The 18,620-nt window shown below is 45.2% G+C and overlaps 2 protein-coding genes across 2 annotated transcripts in view; one reads left to right on the top strand and one right to left on the bottom strand.

Annotated features, from left to right (window-relative positions):
• Positions 1–18,477, top strand: part of ETFA (electron transfer flavoprotein subunit alpha) — a 30,295-nt gene extending 11,818 nt beyond the window's left edge. Inside the window, exons 6-12 of the mRNA XM_058156655.1 lie at positions 220–330; positions 1,267–1,368; positions 3,367–3,435; positions 4,330–4,412; positions 12,860–12,925; positions 16,213–16,293; positions 18,205–18,477. Of these exons, the coding sequence (XP_058012638.1) occupies positions 220–330; positions 1,267–1,368; positions 3,367–3,435; positions 4,330–4,412; positions 12,860–12,925; positions 16,213–16,293; positions 18,205–18,240 (548 nt within the window). The 3' untranslated portion in view covers positions 18,241–18,477. The remainder of the gene's footprint in view (positions 1–219; positions 331–1,266; positions 1,369–3,366; positions 3,436–4,329; positions 4,413–12,859; positions 12,926–16,212; positions 16,294–18,204) is intronic.
• TMEM266 (transmembrane protein 266) overlaps positions 17,562–18,620 on the bottom strand; it is a 73,659-nt gene continuing 72,600 nt past the window's right edge. Inside the window, exon 11 of the transcript XR_009152046.1 lies at positions 17,562–17,698. The gene's annotated coding sequence lies outside the window, so the exon portion shown is untranslated. The remainder of the gene's footprint in view (positions 17,699–18,620) is intronic.

Below are 18,620 nucleotides of genomic sequence, written 5' to 3'. Positions count from 1 at the left end.
AAAGCCTTGAAAATGGGCCAAAAAAGACTGGAAAAGGCCCCTAAAAAGGTAGGCCAAAAACTTTTGTTGTCCTCTTTTAAATTTAGGTGGGTCTTATAGTCATGTGCGTCTTGTAGTCTGAAAAATACTGTAGTTTCCTCCGAACAGCAGACAAGCCCTGGTTTTGGTGCAACTGTATTTAACTCTTTTTTTTCCCCCTGGGTTTTTTTTTTGTGTCAGGCAACGCTCTGTGCACTGTGAAGTGTGATGAGAAAATCAAGGTCCTTTCTGTCCGAGGGACTTCCTTTGAGGCTGCCCCAGCGAGTGGGGGCAGCGCAGCCGTAGAAAAAAGTGAGTGGGTTTTTTTTTTGCCTTCTTCTGCTTCAGATGTCATTGAGTTAAAACATTTATTAAATACCAAAACTTGCTGTCTTAATATACTGTGTTTCCCCTAAAATAAGACCCTGCTTTTATATTTTTTTGAACCCTGAAATAAACGCTTGGCCTTATTGCCATGCGCTCAAAAGCCCAATTGGGCTTATTATCAGGGGGTGTCTTATTTTGGGGGAAACAGGGTAGTTACACATGTTTCTTGCATGCTCCTCTCCTCTTCTCACAATTTCCGATTCTCAAAGTTCTCTAGAAGGTTCTTTTCTGGGCTTAGAAAATCTAGGTGGATATTTTGTGGAAATGCAAGGCGTGCAGAATTCTTGGATCCCACACCTTGCAATATCTAACTCGTTTTAGACTCAAACCTTCACCCTGCCAAGGTGACAATCCTTAATGTCATGCTTGAAAATGGTAGAAAGCAGTTGGAGTAAACTACTTTTAATGGTGCTTTCTGAGCTTGGTTGTTTTCTCGGAGACATTTCATTACCCAGCTAGGGAACATCATCAGTACCAGAAGGGAATGGGGCTTGCGAAGAGGAGGAGGAAGAGGGGAAGAATGACGACAGCGGGGTCCTTGTTGCTCTCTGAGCTTGGTGGTTTTCTTGCAAACGTTTCATGACCCAACTAGGGAACATCATCAGTGCTTGAAGGGAATGTTTTACACTAGATTCAGATTTGTGATGTAAGTTTCTATGGAGTGAAGTCCATCATCCTATGAAATGAATGCTAATCCGATTACGGCTCTTTTATTTATAATCCTGTTTAAAATATGTTTTTAGAGAAGAATATTTTGGCTTAGAAGTAGTAGCTGGGGAGTACTTTAGACTCTGCAGAACTATTCAGCCCCTCTTAAGTGTCAGGATTAATTTTTAATTACTGTCTTGTTAATATCCACAGTATCAGCCCCTGCACCTGTCGGCCAGTCGGAATGGATCGAGCAGAAATTAACCAAAAGTGACCGGCCAGAACTAACTAGTGCAAAAGTGGTTGTATCAGGTGGTGAGTAGTGATTAATCAAAAGTTTATTCAAATTCAAAAGGGAGAATGTATACAGGTAATCCTTGCCTCACAGCCGTTCGTATAGCGACCATTCAAATTTACAATGACTGATAAAATTGATTTATGACCCCATGGTTACGTGGTCAAAATTTGGACTCTTGGCCCCTGACTCATACTTACGACAGTCCCAAGGTCCCAAAAGATCCCCTTCTGACAAACAAAGTCAAAGGGGGGAAACCAGATTCACTTAACAACCAGGTTACTAACTGAACTGCAGTGGTTCATTTAATGACTGTGGCAAGAAAGGTCATAAAATGGGTGCAAAACTCTCTTAACAACTGTCTCGTTTAGCAACAGAGACGGCTGTAAGTCAAAGACTTGCCTGCATTTTAAAAAAAGTGTATACCCGACCAAAATTCTGGCTTTGGAGCTTCCAGCCAGAGATAAAGGGAGAAACCCCGACTGCACTGTCTGCCCAGGTGTACCTGACATCTATCACCATAAATACCAACCTTTGACTTAACAATTGGTGAAGGACTCCAATAAAAAGCCTTCATTCCAAACTCATCCACACTTCATTGGTCACAGTGGGCAGATAATTTTATCAGGCCGACTCTCACTCAGTTGTTGTTGTTGTTAGTTGCAAAGTCGTGTCCGACCCATTGCGACCCCATGGACAACATTCCTCCAGGCCTTCCTGTCCTCTACCATCCTCTGGAGTCCATTTAAACTCATGCCTACTGCTTCAGTGACTCCATCCAGCCACCTCGTTCTCTGCCGTCCCCTTCTTCTTTTGCCCTCAATTTTTCCCAGCATTAGGCTCTTCTCCAGTGAGTCCTTCTTTCTCATTAAGTGGCCAAAGTATTTCAGTTTCATCTTCAGGATCTGGCCTTCTAAAGAGCAGTCAGGGTTGATCTCCTCTAGAATTGACTTGTTTGTTCGCCTTGCAGTCCAAGGGACTTGCAGGAGTCTTCTCCAGCACCAGAGTTCAAAAGTGTTGTGTCTCGTTCGCTTTCCCCGCAGCCGGGCCCGTCTTATCTCCTCCCGAACGCTGAGGAATGTCCTGGCATGCCTCCAGCCCCCAGCCCTGGCACCATGCCCAGACAGGCCGAGGAAGAAGAAGTGCTTCCAGCCCCCAGGCCTGGCTCCATGCCCAGGCAAACGGAGCAACTAGACCCCTCCCCCTCCCCCACAGCATGTGAGCCTGAGGAAGGTCAATTACCAACAGCTGGAGCCTGGAGTGACCCTCACTTCAGGAGAATTGATAGGCGGCGTCAACAGAAGGAAGGGATAAGTGCTGAGTCATGGAGCCACACCCCATGGCCTATATAAAGGATCTGCTTTCTGGCATTCTCTGAGTCAGGCAAAGTCTACCTTATCTTGCTGAAGTCACTTCCTGGTCTCCTGCCTGCCCTGAGGACTTTGCTAGGACTTTGGCAGAGCTGCAGAGGCACACCTGATTCGGATTTCCCTGACCCGGCCGTCAGCGGAGGAGTGGGACACGACAAAAGGCCTCAATTCTTTGGCGGTCAGCCTTTCTTCTCACTCAGTACCTCTACCTTAAAAGAAAGAAGTGAAATTTTCCTCTGCTTTCCGGCTAGAAAATCGGTAGCAAAAGGGAGGACCTTTTGCCAAGATTTTAAGTCCTGTTTTATTTTGTTGTGCAAGGATAAGGAAATAAGCCCGTTAATCTCAAAGCAAGGCTTGCATACCAAACACCATCCGAATTCTTCCTGTTCCTTTGCTGGAGTGCATGGAGGAATTAATGGGACAGAAGAAGCCAGAGTACAGAATGCAAGAATTGGAAGGGGTTTAGAGATCAGCTAGACCTACCCCCTGGTCTAATGCAAAACAACAACAGCAACCCACGATTCTCGCATCCTTGCCTTTTTTTAAAAAAAAATCTCCAGCAAGAGAGAGTTCGCCAGCCCCCAAAGGGAATCTCTTTGACACTGTTTGGACTTTAATTTGAACAGATTTAATTTTCTTATTTTTCAGGGCGAGGCTTGAAGAGTGGCGATAACTTTAAGCTGTTGTACGACCTGGCTGATCAGTTGCACGCCGCAGGTAAAAAGTGTTTTTAGTTTTGATTCTTTAAAGCAGGGGTCTCCAACCTTGGCAACTTTAAGCCTGGTGGACTTCAGCTCCCAGCAAAGCTGGCTGGGGAATTCTGGGAGCTGAAGTCCACCAGGCTTAAAGTTGCCAAGGTTGAAGACCCCTACTTTAAACAATTCATATTCAATCGTTGGTGGTTTTTAAGTGGGGAGGCTGGTTCAAGGTTGGCCATTGATAAGCGAGGGATCGGTTGGCTCGGATGCTGCTATCTCTGTGGGTTCCTTGGTCCTCTTTCCGAGCTTGGTTGTTGGCTTGCAGAAGTTTCACGACCCATCTAGGTCACATCATCAGTGCACTGATGGTGATGATGTGACCTAAGTCAGTGGTGGGTTTTAGCAGGTTCTGACCAGTGGAAATTTTGAGTAGTTCAGAGAACTGGTAGTAAAAATTCTGACTGCCCCCCCCCATCTATTCTCTGCCTCCCAAGTCCCAGCTGATTGGGAGGGAATGGAGATTTTGCAGTATCCTTCCCCTGGAGTGTGGTAGGAATGGCGATTTTGCTGTATCCTTCCCCTTCCACATCCACCAAGCCATGCCCACCAAGCCACACCCACAGAACCGGTAGTAAAAAAATTTGAAACCCACCACTGACCTAGTTGGGTCATGAAAAGGTCTGTAAGCAGGCAATCAAACTCAGTGAGCACCACCGTTCAACTGAGCTACAAATATTCTTTTCCTGGTCTTTTAAGGCCCTTTAAGGAATATGATCAGTCCTGTCAATCCAGGGCACGGGCGGGATCTAGAAATGGAAATTGGCCAAACGAAGGACTCTTAACCTCAGGGAAGGGATTGGGACCAAGCAGTGAACGTTTTGTCTTCATATCGAACCATCTTCCTTGCTTTCAGTTGGTGCTTCTCGAGCAGCGGTAGATGCCGGCTTTGTCCCCAACGACATGCAAGTTGGACAGACGGGCAAAATCGTAGCGCCGGTAAGTTTCGGAAACCAAAGCTATTTGCGATCGTCAGTTGCCTGAAGCTGAGTGGATCTTACATTTTGAATATTGTTGGAGAGGAGCAGTGCTTGTTAATTTGTTCGGAAGGGATCAGCCTGTCTCCCACGCTCAGTTTCTGCTGGTTGTAGTAGGGCGTGGCTGCTTTTATGGTTGTTTATACCGGTGTTTTTCATCTTTTAAAAGGTGTGGACTTCAACTCCCAGAATTCCCCGGGCAGCAAGCGTGGATTTGGGGAGCTGCAGTCCACCCATCCTGGCTGGAGATTTCTGGGAGTTGGAATCCCCAAGTCTTAAAAGTTTTGCAGTCTTCTAGTACAGGGGTCTCCAACTTGGCAACTTTAAGCCTGGTGGATTTCAACTCCCAGAATTCTCCAGCCAGCAAAGCTTTGCTGGCTGGGGAATTCTGGGAGTTGAAGTCCACCAGGCTTAAAGTTGCCAAGTTGAGACCCCTGCTTTAAACAATTCATATTCAATCGTTGGTGGTTTTTAAGTGGGGAGGCTGGTTCAAGGTTGGCCATTGATAAGCGAGGGATCGGTTGGCTCGGATGCTGCTATCTCTGTGGGTTCCTTGTTCCTCTTTCCGAGCTTGGTTGTTGGCTTGCAGAAGTTTCATGACCCAGCTAGGTCACATCATCAGTGCTCTGATGGTGATGATGTGACCTAGTTCAGTGGTGGGTTTCAGCAGGTTCTGACCAGTTCTGGAGAACCGGTAGCGGAAATTTTGAGTAGTTCAGAGAACTGGTAGTAAAAATTCTGACTGCCCCCCCCCATCTATTCTCTGCCTCCCAAGTCCCAGCTGATTGGGAGAGGATGGAGATTTTGCAGTATCCTTCCCCTGGAGTGTGGTAGGAATGGCGATTTTGCTGTATCCTTCCCCTTCCACATCCACCAAGCCACGCCCACCAAGCCACACCCACAGAATCAGTAGTAAAAAAATTTGAAACCCACCACTGACCTAGTTGGGTCATGAAAAGGTCTGTAAGCAGGCAATCAAACTCAGTGAGCACCACCGTTCAACTCTTTGAGCTACAAATATTCTTTTCCTGGTCTTAAGGCCCTTTAAGGAATATGATCAGTCCTGTCAATCCAGGGCACGGGCGGGATCTAGAAATGGAAATTGGCCAAACGAAGGACTCTTAACCTCAGGGAAGGGATTGGGACCAAGCGGTGAACGTTTTGTTTTCATATCGAACCATCTTCCTTGCTTTCAGTTGGTGCTTCTCGAGCAGCGGTAGATGCCGGCTTTGTCCCCAACGACATGCAAGTTGGACAGACGGGCAAAATCGTAGCGCCGGTAAGTTTTGGAAACCAAAGTGGTTGGAAGGCTGTCGCGTCTCCTTCCTACGGCTATTTGCGATCGTCAGTTGCCTGAAGCTGAGTGAATCTTACATTTTGAATATTGTTGGAGAGGAGCAGTGCTTGTTAATTTGTTCGGAAGGGATCAGCCTGTCTCCCACGCTCAGTTTCTGCTGGTTGTAGTAGGGCATGGCTGCTTTTATGGTTGTTTGTACCGGTGTTTTTCATCTTTTAAAAGGTGTGGACTTCAACTCCCAGAATTCCCCGGGCAGCAAGCGTGGATTTGGGGAGCTGCAGTCCACCCATCCTGGCTGGAGATTTCTGGGAGTTGGAATCCCCAAGTCTTAAAAGTTTTGCAGTCTTCTAGTACAGGGGTCTCCAACTTGGCAACTTTAAACCTGGTGGATTTCAACTCCCAGAATTCCCCAGCCAGCAAAGCTTTGCTGGCTGGGGAATTCTGGGAGTTGAAGTCCACCAGGCTTAAAGTTGCCAAGTTTGGAGACCCCTGTTCTAGTATTTGAGGGGCTGCCACAAAGAAGAGAAGGGGTGGGGTGGGTGTCAACTTATTTTCCAAAGTACCAGGAGGCAAGGTAAGAAAAAATGGATGGAAACCAACCAAGGAGAGAAGCAACCTGGAATTGAGGAGAAACTTCCTAACAGTAAGGACAATTAACCAGCGGAACAGCTTGCCACCAGAAGTTGTGGGTGCTCCATCACTGCAGGTTTTTAAGAAGAAACTAGACAGTCACTTATCTGAAAGGGCATAGGGTGTCCTGCTTGAGCAAGGGGCTGGACTAGAAGACCTCCAGGGTCCCTTCCAGCTCTATCCTGATTCTTTTAGCCGTATCCATCCAACCTTGGCAACTTTTGCGACCCGTGGACTTTTTTTTTTTTATTTGCATTTATATCCCGCCCTTCTCCGAAGACTCAGGGTGGCTTACACTATGTCAGGCAATAGTCTTCATCCATTTGTATACTATATACAAAGTCAACTTATTGCCCCCCAACAATTTGGGTTCTCATTTTACCTACCTTATAAAGGATGGAAGGCTGAGTCAACCTTGGGCCTGGTGGGACTTGAACCTGCAATATTGCAGGCAGTTGCTGTTAATAACAGGCTGCATTAGTCTGTTGAGCCAATTCCCAGAATTCATGGCTGGCCGGGGAATTCTGAGCGTTGACTTCCACATATCTTAAAAGTTGCCAAGGTTGAGAAAGACGCCCTGGGGGCAGGGAATATTCTTCAGAACAGGACATTCAGATCTAAGCAACATCACTTCGTTTGTTGACCTGAGGAGAGTTGCGAAAGAGAAACACCCAATTCAACAGGGATGTTGTTGAAAAGGCTTTTACTATAGATGTAAATGAGCCTCGGTTTACAATGTTGTGTTGGCATTACGATCATCAGGGAAGCCGGATTGCTTTATGGATCTGATTTCTGTTTAGGGAACTGCCACAAGTGGCTTATCTCTTCTTCCAGGTTATTAGCTGGCCAAGAAATCAGCGGAGATTGAAGGAGGAGAACGGCCTTATTCATAGCCATAGCATCCCGAAGGTTGCTTGTGTGTTTGTTTGTTTGTGTGTGTGTGTGTGTGGTCACAGAGCTGGTTATGTGAGTTGCATCACTCCTTCTACTGGTAGTCCTCGACTCAACGACCACAGTTGAGCCCAAGGTTTCTGTTTTGAAGTGAGAGATTTTGAGGGTTTTTTTTCCATTTTACGACCTTTCTCACCACAGTTGTTAAGTGAATCACTGATAAAATGTCTGTGGAGATCCTCAGTCACACCCAGGCTGTGGTGGCCCCAAAGGCAACTGGACTTTCTGGGTTTTTTTCTTCTGAAGACGTTTCACTTCTCTGAGAAGCTTCTTCAGCTCTGAGCTGCAGCTGATAAGTTAATCATCCAGTCATTAAATGAATCTGGCTTCACTTTGATTTTCGCTTGTCAGAAGGTCGCAAAAGGGGATCACATGACACCCCCCACCCCGGGACACTGTGACCGTCATAAGTGCGAAGCGGTTGCCAAGCATCTGACTTTTGATCATGTGACCCTGGGGATGCTGCAAAGGTGGTAACTCTGAAAAACGGTTGTAAGTCACTTTTTCGCTTAACAGCTCTGGCAAAAGTTGTACAATGGGGCAAAACTGTCTCACTTAGCAACAGAAATGTTGAGTTCAGTTGTGATGGTCAGTGGAGGATTACTCTTTAGTATTTTAAATTCCTGCACAGGCATGGAAGCTTCTCTGGATCCTTCCAACTCTATGATTCCTGTGAAGTGCAAACAGTAACAACTGGGGATGTGTGTGTGTGTGTGTGTGTGTGTGTAACAGTGTTGTGGCCCATCAGCTGCCAGCAGAGCTGGCGGCAGACTTGGACGATGAAGAGGTTGGGGAGGAACTTGGGCCAGTGCTGGAGTCTGGGAAAGGCTCTGATGGATGCTCAACGTCGGATGCAGAGATAGCACCAGGGCCGTCCGACATTTCCCACCCGCCAGAGAGGCGGCTGCCTTTGGAGGCTGAGATGAGTGAGGAGGAGGAACAGCTGGGGCCTCTTCCAAATGCGCCTATGCGCAGAGCAGATAGGAGAGGTGGACAACGGAGGACAAGGAGTCGACTCGGGAAGCAAAACAAACGTGGACGCCGAATGGCCCCTCCCTGGCTGGGGAATAAAATAGGAGGAAAGGGGAGTGGTGGTCGTAGCGGACAACCGTTCGTATTTCTGGAAAGTTTCCTCCTCGTGTGTTTCGTGCGACAAAGACTGCCAGAACGGAGGTTTGTCTACTTGAAGTGGCTTCATTTGCAGCCTTTCTGCTGGGGCCTCCCTGCCTTGCAATTATCGTAAGGAGCTGATCAGACCTATTGCTTCAGTTAGCTCCTTGCAGGACCCTTGCCTGGACTTTCTGTCGGTGAATGCAGTTAATTCACAAAGTGTAAATAAAGAAGGGTTTTTATTTGCGAGGAGCCTGTTTCTTGCTTCTGCGAAGGCTGGGTCATTCAGACTCTGTTGCCCCCCACCCACCACACAGCTCAGTGGAGACTGAATCAAGGTTAAGGTCACTTGGGGGTGAGAATTGCACAGCCGGCTGGAACATTGGCCCAACATGAGTCAAGGGCTTAGTTGCAAACCCCCATTTGTTAGATTGATGGTTAGCAACGAAGCAGTGACTGTTAGCCGGATGTTTCTGCTCTACTTGCGTTGAGTGCCAAGGAGTTTTGCCGAGAGGCCCATTTTCTAATGTTGGTTTGAACTCCGCTGGAAGTTGGTTTGCACTCTCGATGCCCATCTGAATGCTCTCCCGGGGGGTCTATGTAGATATCTTCCAGGTCATTTGGATATTCAGTGGCTGCGCTTAAAACGCTTTCTGAGTTCAGCCAGTGAAGAAAGGATAGGCATTCTGTCTTCTTTCCATCTGGATTTTCCTGCTTGGTGAAAGTATCAGTCAGAAAGGGACCTTGGAGGTCTTCTAGTCCTCAACTCCCTGCTCAAGCAGGAGGCCCTGTGCCATTTCAGAAGCTTTTCCAGTCTCTTCTTGAAAGCCTCCAGTGATGGAGCACTCACAGCATCTGGTGGCAAGCTATTCCACTGGCTAATTTTATTCCAGCTGTCAGGAAGTTTCTCCTTAATTCCAGGTTGCTTCTCTCCTTGATTAGTTTCCATGCATTATTGCTTGTCCTGCCTTCAAGTGCTTTGGAGAATAAGTTGGCCCCCATCCTCTTTGTGGCAGCCCATCAAATACTGGAAGACTGCTATCATGTCCCCTCTAGTCCTTCTTTTCGCTAGACTGGCCATACCCAATTTCTGCAACCCTTCTTCATAGATTTTAGTCTCCAGGCCATTAATCATCTTAGTTGTTCTTCTTCTGTCTAAAAAAACCCAGACTTTAGGTAAAATAAATTGTTTGCTTTAAAAATTAGTTAACATTATAAAGACTTCTTTCTAATTCAACCTTTTTGTTGTTGCATATTTTCTTATTTTGCATCCACGTTTTTGTGCCCCGTACTTAAGAAATTCAAGCCATTGTTTTGAGTTGTGCATTAGGAAACTGATACCGCGGAGAGCAACTTCACACTTTTAATAACATGCATTCCTGGAAGATTTTTCCACTAAAATTTCTGCAAAGATTGAAGATCGCTTCAAGCTTCTTCTATTTCACCGAGCCCGAACTTTTAAAACGTACAGTGCATCTCACTGTATCAGGTTATTTTTATCACCAGGCTACCACTGATAAACCGTTGTGGCTGATTAAAATTTGGGAGAAATTTGCTTTCGATTAAGAAATTGTTTATGCCTTTTGAAAGGTTTTCAAGGTACAACTTCAAAGCGTTGTTTGCCCGTATCCAGGACAAAAAAATATATGTTTAAGCTCTTTCCCCGCCCTGTGAATTTTAAGTTTTAAGACTGACAGCCCTTGTTCGAACTGCATTATCCGACACGGCTTTTAAGTCCGAGAGTTCTCAGATTGATGCTCTGCTCCTTGGGGATTGGTGCAGAAACATTAAATTGTACTAAAATATTCATATGAGAGTGCATTTAGCTGAAAGCAATTGATGTGCTTCTCCCAGGAGAACAAAGCAAAAAAAACCCCACACCAACTTAAAACTGCAGGGCCCTGCACTCAAGCGAACACCCCAAGCCAGCTTCTTAAGAGTCATCATGTGTACGAGCTGATCAAAGGTTCTTAAAATGAAAAAGTATTAGAGAGGGATGAAAATGCTTGACCTCTCGGACTCCTTAGGAACACGAAATTATTCTGTGGTTGGGATTGGAACCAGGATCACGTGAAAAATCATTACCGTATCAAAAATCGAAGAGAGTATTTGGAGCTCAGGGTTGAACCGTGGGGGTCTCTGAGCTTGGTTGCCTTCTTGCAGACGTTTTGTTAACCCAACGAGGTAACACCATCAGTGCTGGAAGGGAGTGGGGTCTGTGGAGGAGGAGAGGGACAATTGTGGGGATTTTGCTGCTTTCATTACCCAACTACGTAACCTCATCAGTGCTGGTGAGAGTGGTGGTTTGGGGTTTGCGCCCTGTTAATTACCTAGCATAGAGATACAGAAATAAATCACACATTCAAAAGAGACAAAAAAAATAAAAACAGAACCCATAAACAAAAAGACCAGAGCACATCCCCTCCAGCAGCCTACACCCAGATAAGCAGGGATTAACACCAGACAAACAATGAAGCAGAAAACAATCCCCAAAATCAAGAAACTACCAAGGAGAAACCACACTTCCCCCAACAATGGCAGGGCACACTACGTATATAAGCAGGGGGAAAACCCCCACGTTCATCACACTGATATTGTTACCTGGTTGGGTAATAAAACGTTTGCAAGCAAACCTCCAAACTCAGAGAGCACGAAGGACCCCCACAGTGTTGAAAAAGAAGAAAAAAAAAATGACAGCCAAATTGCTTTTAATGAAGGCGGCATGACTTTCTGTATGGAAACCTGAGCTTTTTCCATCTCTCCCTCCCCCACTCCTGTTACATCTGCCTGCAAAATCTGTTCTGATTTGGTTTGTATCCAGATCAGAGACGTATTTCGAGTCGGGAACAAATCACTCCAAACCAGCTGTTCCAGGCGCACAACAGCTGGTGCCCAGGCCACTTTGCGAACAGTCCTGCTTGGAAGCAGTCCTGCTACGCACGAGGGAATAGGTCCAGTTGCAACCAGCACGGTTTCTTAATATAGGATTGTGTCGCAAAGCTTCCAGCGAATAAATGCGTCGCTCTGTTGTTTCATGACTTCACTAAATCTGGAAATGAACGTTGGGTGTTGCAACTCTTTGGGTGTTGCTAGTTTTAGCAGCTACACTAAATATGATAATAATGCACATTTCAATGACTGTCACATTTGACGGAAAACGAACCCTAAAGCTACTGTGTGGATCACATAGGTCAGGGGTGTCAAACTCAATTTCATTGAGGGCCGCATCAGGGTTGTGTTTGACCTCGGGGGGTGGTGGGGCGTGGCCAAAGTGGGCATGGCCAGCTCGACATCACTCATGTCGGGGGCGCCTGTGGAGGCCCACGGTGCCTTTGCCGGCGAAAACAGGCTCCCAATCTCCGTTTTTGGCTGGGGTGGCCTTTTGCAACTGCACGCAGCCCTCCCGAGCTCCGTTTTCACTGGCAGAGGGTTGCAGGGGGCCATCCCAGCCGAAAACAGAGATCGGGGATGTCATGTCCCACTCCTCCTCTGACGGCCGGGTCAGGGAAGTCCATATCAAGCGTGCCTCTGCAGCTTTGCCAAAGTTCTGTCAGAGTTCTCAGGGCAGGCAGGAGACCAGGATGTGACTTCAGCAATCCAATTTAGACTTTGCCTCAAAGAATGCCAGAAAGCAGGTCCTTTCCATGGGCCATGGGGTGTGGCTCCATGACTCAGCACTTATCCAGGCCTGCCCCTCCCTTCCTTTTGCTGACGTCGCCTCTCCACTCTCCGGAAGCGTGGATCCCTCCACCCTCCAGCTGCCGGCAATTCCAGCTCGTGACTGGCTTCACACTCCCCAGGCTCACATGCTGTGGGGGAGGGGCCCAGTTGCTCCGTCTGTCCGGGCATGGTGCCAGGACTGGGGGCTGGAGGCATGCCAGGACATTCTTCTGCACTCTCAGCATCCGGCAGGAGACGAGAGGGGCCCGGCTGCGGAGAGGGGGGCGAGCGAGGCACAACAGGTGGATAGGCAATGCTGTCCCTGAAATTGGAGTTACAACAGTTCATTTAGCGACCGTTCAAAGTTACGACAGCACTGAAAAAAAGGGACTTAACGACCATTGCAGCATCCCCAAAGTCACGTGATTAAAATTCAGATGCTTGGCAACTGACTCATATTTATGACAGTTGCAGTGTCCCGGGGTCACGTGATCCCCTTTGGTGACCTTCTGATCAGTAAAGGCGACGGGGGAGCCAGATTTCACTTAACAACCGTGTGACTAACTTATCAACTGCAGTGATTCACTTAACGTCTGTGAGCAAGAAAGGTCGTAAAACTCACTTAACAAATGTCTCACTTAACAGAAATTTTTGGGCTCAGTTGTCGTAAAGACAAGGATTACCCGTACTTCTGCAGAATTTGCAGAATCTTTGTCATCATAAAAGGTTTTTAAAATATTGTAAATTGTTTTTCCGTGCAGGAATTATATATCGCTGTAGGAATATCCGGAGCCATTCAGCATTTGGCCGGAATGAAAGACAGTAAGGTACAGTCCAAAACTTCTTTTTTGTTGCTACAAGGAGTGGATGGTTTCCGTTTCCCAAATCAGGTTTTGTTGTTGTTGTTACTGACAATGCAAAACCTAAAGGACTCCAGATGAATTCTATTCCAAAAATCAATTGGTTTCAAATAACTCACATAACGTTCCAGCAGTTCACAGGAGAACGTTATTAATAGAGCCTCGCCTTTAAATCTTGCGACTGCCAAATCTGGAAACTTGAGCGAGAAACAAACTTGAGTTTTCAATGTGAAAATAAAATTAGGATCCGTAGACCCGATGCATTTTCATATATCTCAGACTGTGAGGCATGAATTCATGCATGACGATGTACAGCCTGAATTATGGATTCACTATTGCGCGGAGAAAAAGGCGTCTTTGAATATTCCACAATTTATCCACTCAGATGGAAAACCTAATATAAAATGATAAAAGCTTCAAAAACTTAACTCGTTAGTACCCGTGTTTAACCCGTGTTGGATTCTTATCCAACCTGACCTGTGATGCCAAGGAAAAACTCTGTTTTTAAAAAAATATTTCTCGCCTTTTTAGAAAAATATTTCTCGCCAATTTCAAAAGGTGATTCTCACACACAAACCCCATTCCTCTTCAAGCTGTATACAAGTATGTAGGGCTGTATAAAACTATAAAGGAGTTGCGTGTTCATCTAAAATATTCTTTTTTCCACACTGCTTTTTCTCTTTAAAATAATAAAATCAGATTCTTCCCCTCCACTTGCAGAAATATTTTTAAGGAGCTCCGAATCAGTGCAACAGAATGCTATTACAATATCCCATGTTTGCTTTAAATAGTAATATTTATGCAGCAAACTAATTCAGGGCACATTTTAACATAACCCTTGAAGGAGATTGTTTAGTAACATTCAGGTGTGTTTTACTTGTGGATCACTCCTAAAGCAAGATATATTGTCCAGGGAATCCGACCCTGGAAATATTTTAAGGATGAGGTCTGACATTTACCTGAGATTAAACATCACTTGACTGTAGTAAAATCTTCTTCTGGGTTGCCCTGAAAATTGACTCTGTTCTAAAATTGAAGAATAAAAAGATCTGAAATTCATACCCTCCCTTTCCTCTTAAGTGACGTTAGCTAAAAGCTACCCATATATTTTATGAAATTGTAAAAGTGGAATGAACATTTTAAGTGTTAGGCACTGAAATGGTAACTATTTTAGCTTGATGGAGAGGGATGATTTAGATTAAACCGCGTGCAGTTAAAAAGTAATAAGTGATCCAGAATTGGCGTGATAATGGCAATAAAGGAAGGGAACCAGGTGTTATAAATTCCAGTCCAAAATGGAGGCAGTTGTATCGATAATGATAAATTGATGAGTGTCGGTAAAGTTGAGCCATTTCAAGGTGTATGAAGCGATTCTATCAACTCCCTCCTGTTTTAGATTTTGTAAAAGAGTTCAGGTTACAGAACACTTTTTGTTTTTACTAAATGATCTCTCCCTGTCTTCAGAAGTGAACAGAAAAATCTGTTTGGCTTGATTTGATTTGGGCTGGGAACAGTGGTGGGATTCTACCGGTTCGGACCGGTTTGGCCGAACCAGTAGCTCCCACTTCCTGGGTTCTCTGTTGCTGTGAAAGTGGGCCCGCCTGCGCTATACTGAGCTTTATTTCTGCTTCTGAAGCCCAGCCGATCGGGGCGGCAGGTTGAATTGGCCCTGAATCAGCCGTTTTCCTTGCTCCTTTCCTTGTTTGCGATGTGGAAGTTCAATTTTATGGAGACTGTGTCCACACGCACGCGCTCAGCGAACCAGTTGCTCAACCGGTAGGATTCCACCCCTGGCTAGGAAGTTAAGTTCATCTTACAATTCATTAATTTGAGTAATTGGTGGACTGGATCAAATTTATTATCTGTTTCTACGCTGTCGGTGTTAACGCTGTTAATCTGATTTTTTATTTAGATATTTAAATTCCAAACATGGATTTTCCAGACCCAATTTTTTTTTTATTTCACTTCGATTTTACCTGTGCTCTACCTCTGTGTTTTAGAAAATTTAAAACATACCGTCTTTACTCAAACAAATAATGTTTGTTTAAAGGAACTCTCTGTAATCACATTAACTGTCTGGCTTTTCCCTCACGCTAGGAAATATCAGCCATTATGAGAAATTGGGTAGGGAATCCCCTTGAGCGTTCTGCAACTAAAATGTATTATTTACTTCACTTACAACGGTAGAAAACGGGTTTAGTAGAGGGTGCCCCCTCCTGTTGCCCCTCCCTCCCTTGCTTTATGGATGCTAGGCTAAATAGACCATAATTTCATCTAGTGGAGTGAAGGTGGATGACAATGTCAGTCTCAGCAACTTTTAAGAGGGATGGACTTCGATTCCCAAAATTCCCCAGCCAGCATGAGGAATTCTGGGAATTGAAGGCCACCTCTCTTTGCAAAAACTGATAGCAGATCATCTGTAGCTCCCAGTTTGCAATTTTTGCAGCCCCCGAGTAGAATTACTCATTGCAACCAATTTCTAAGCCAGTGATGGCTAACCTTTTTGTCATCGCGTGCTGAAAGCGTATGTACATGTGCTGGCACCCACAATGCAATCTGCATGCGATGCGCGCCCTCCCCCGCACATGTACACGTGACCCCCATGCACTTCTTCCACGCATGCACATGTGACTCCCCACATACCACTTTAGGCCTAGCAGGCCTTCCTGCAGCATCCTGGGACCAAAAACGGGCCCCCACCCCATGCACGCGCATGCAACCCCCCACACATGCGTGCGCGTCTTCCACATGAGGCTCGCTCCGCGCGCATGCGCCGCAGAAACCTGAAAATCACCTGGCCAGTGATTCCGCCATCGTGGTTCTGAGCTTTTAGCTCCTTAGACTGTAAGTTGGGAACACCCCAGAAAATTGTATTTATTACTATTAAGCTGAGCACTTTGGATTTTTTTGTTTTTGGATGCTTGCAATATATCCCACTGGGATAAAAGTGGGAAGTCAAGATGAGTCTACTAAGCAGAGTTTTTTGCTTTGGGGTCTCTTCCTGGGTTTCAGAGAAGATGGCACACAAGCTGGAACTTTTGACATTTGCCTATGTAGGAATTTTATGAGAAAAGTTTTTTCATTCACTTCATTTTTGAACTTCTGCTTTGTGAACAATGGAAGGGAACTCATTATGGAAAAGCTGTTGTGTTTCGGCCAATAGCAGCAAAGCCATGCATAACACTGCAGCGTCTATAGGCTGCCCTGTAACATAACTAGGCGCCTCTAAATAGCCCCATTTCCTTCTCTCACAGACCATCGTCGCCATCAACAAAGACCCTGAAGCGCCCATATTCCAAGTTGCAGACTATGGTATCGTAGCTGACCTGTTCAAGGTGAGTCTTGCTTCTAGGGGAATCAACCCAAGCACATTCCTCCTCTTGATGCCAGGGGTGGAAGTTGAATTAAGACTTCGAACATGGCATTTAGTCCTTCTTATTCTGCATGGAAGGTCTCACCTCTGTCTAGGGTTACAGCACTGGGTCTCCTGACCCTTAATATTTCAAGCCATGGAAAGCTTTATCCACCAAACCAGGGGTCTCCAACCTTGGTCCCTTTAAGACTTGTGGACTTCAACTCCCAGAGTCTTAAAGGGACCAAGGTTGGAGACCCCTGGTTTGGTGGATAAAGCTGGCTGAGGGACTCTGGGAGTTGAAGTCCACAAGTCTTAAAGGGACCAAGGTTGGAGACCCTTGCACCAAACGTTTCAACTTTCTGACCTCCAATTTTGATACCTTTGATGAAGATATCTTTTCTTTTGTGTACACTGAGAGCCTATGCACCAAGACAAATTCCTTGTGTGTCCAATCACACTTGGCCAATAATAATAAAAAAATCTATTCTATAGCAAGCATACGTGAAAATGCAACAATTGACTTCTTATGAACTCAATGATCTATTGCCCCATAGACTATATTCTTTTTTCAAGAATATGAAGACATGTCTCGGTAGCAATGCAAGAGACCAAGTTGGGCGAGATTGCTATAAAACACGATTGTTGGAGATTTGGAAAAGGTTTTATACCCAGTGTCTCTGCCAACATTTAGGGGATCTGTTGATTGTTATTATTAGGCGGTAGATCACCTGTTGAAAGCAGGTAACAGAATTTCCTTTTTAATATGTGCCAGTATGCTCACAGTAAAAAAAATGGCAATAAAGGCCATCTTATCAGGGTTTTTTTAAGACCGACATGCTAGGAAGCAAGAAATTACCTATGTGTTCTTATACCAAGTTATTATGGGGTCCTCGGTGCTTTCTGAGGTTGGCCATTTTTTGCAGACCGTTTCATTACCCAACTAGGGAACATCATCAATGCATCACACTGTCAAGATGGCAGCCACAATGATGTGAAGGCCACTCCGCCCGATTCCATGCAACACGCATAAAAAAGTTGCAGGCACTTTGGCTGTACCATTGCGGCCGCCATCTTGCTTTTCCCTCCCCCATTATGCCCCGTGGACATTCCCGCAAGGCGAGAAGACGGCCCGAAGTCTGCCAGCAGTTAATGCTGTTCCTCGGTGATTGCCTGCCAGCTTGGCAGTAAACACCGGCCTTTTAATAAGCTGGAGACAAAGCGACATTCGGAAGAAACACGATGTAGACAATTTCCTTAATAAATTTTGTACGACCACATTATTTCCACTTAATGGAAATGTAGCTCTCTTAAATAATTGAGAGGCTGTATTCATCAGACGGCGAGTTCAGCTGGGATCTCTCCAAGCGAGGGCATCCTTACGGCGCCTGGAAAGGTAAAAGGAATGGATATTTTACACAAGCCGTTTGCGCAAGTGTTCAGGTGTAACCGGTAAGGAACATGCCACCTGTTCTCATCCTCTGACGCTCTACAAGGAATCACCTAAGCTGCCCCAGGTGTTTAGCCTTGGCAGTTCCACCATTGGGGGCCATTCCTCGGCACCGATTTCCACAAATAGTGGCTTTTTCCCCCCCCAGCTGACTGCTTCCAAAAGTTAAACTCTTTGTCTATAATAGCTTCCTGTGGTCCAAACAATGAACCCAGAAACTAAAATAAATCAGTAGGTTAGTTGATTGGCAGTCCAGGTTTACGTATTTTGTAAGTTTTGCCAGCATTATTTTTTTTTTAAAAAAAAAACCTGAATTCAAATATTTAGTTGCTTCCAATGTGGATGAATAAGCATCTCTTTTACATTGATTAAAAGTTGGATAAACGTCTGTTGCCTGTTGTTATTTGGCTGATGGTAAAGCTTGTTGTTTTGTGTTGCTTCCAGGTGGTTCCCGAATTGACGGCAACATTAAAAAAATGAAAGCTATTCCACATTAGGGAAGGAATGAGTATTTCTTCATACAAAGAGAAATTATTTTTAAGCAGTTTAAATTATGTTTTAGCAAACTAGAAATGTTAAAATTGCCAAAAACAAAATTGCCAATGACGATCTTGCAATATATCAATTTTTGCCCTTTTCATTTCCATTTGGCTTCGTTATTTCCTGAACTCTTTTTCTAATTCTCTAATAAACATGCAGCCACTGTATTTTGTATTATATCAGGCTGTGGAAATTCCTTACAGCGTTGTCATTAAAGAGTTGATATTGACTTAATAACAGAATAAGAGTTAGAAGGGATCTTAGATGTCTTCTAATCTAACCCCAACCTTCCACCAATTCACAAAAATGGTTGTCCAATC

Source organism: Ahaetulla prasina, chromosome 13, assembly GCF_028640845.1.
Source record: "Ahaetulla prasina isolate Xishuangbanna chromosome 13, ASM2864084v1, whole genome shotgun sequence".
Lineage (NCBI taxonomy): Eukaryota > Metazoa > Chordata > Lepidosauria > Squamata > Colubridae > Ahaetulla > Ahaetulla prasina.
Note: the sequence above shows the minus strand (reverse complement) of the source record. Positions and strands in the feature narration are given on the sequence as shown.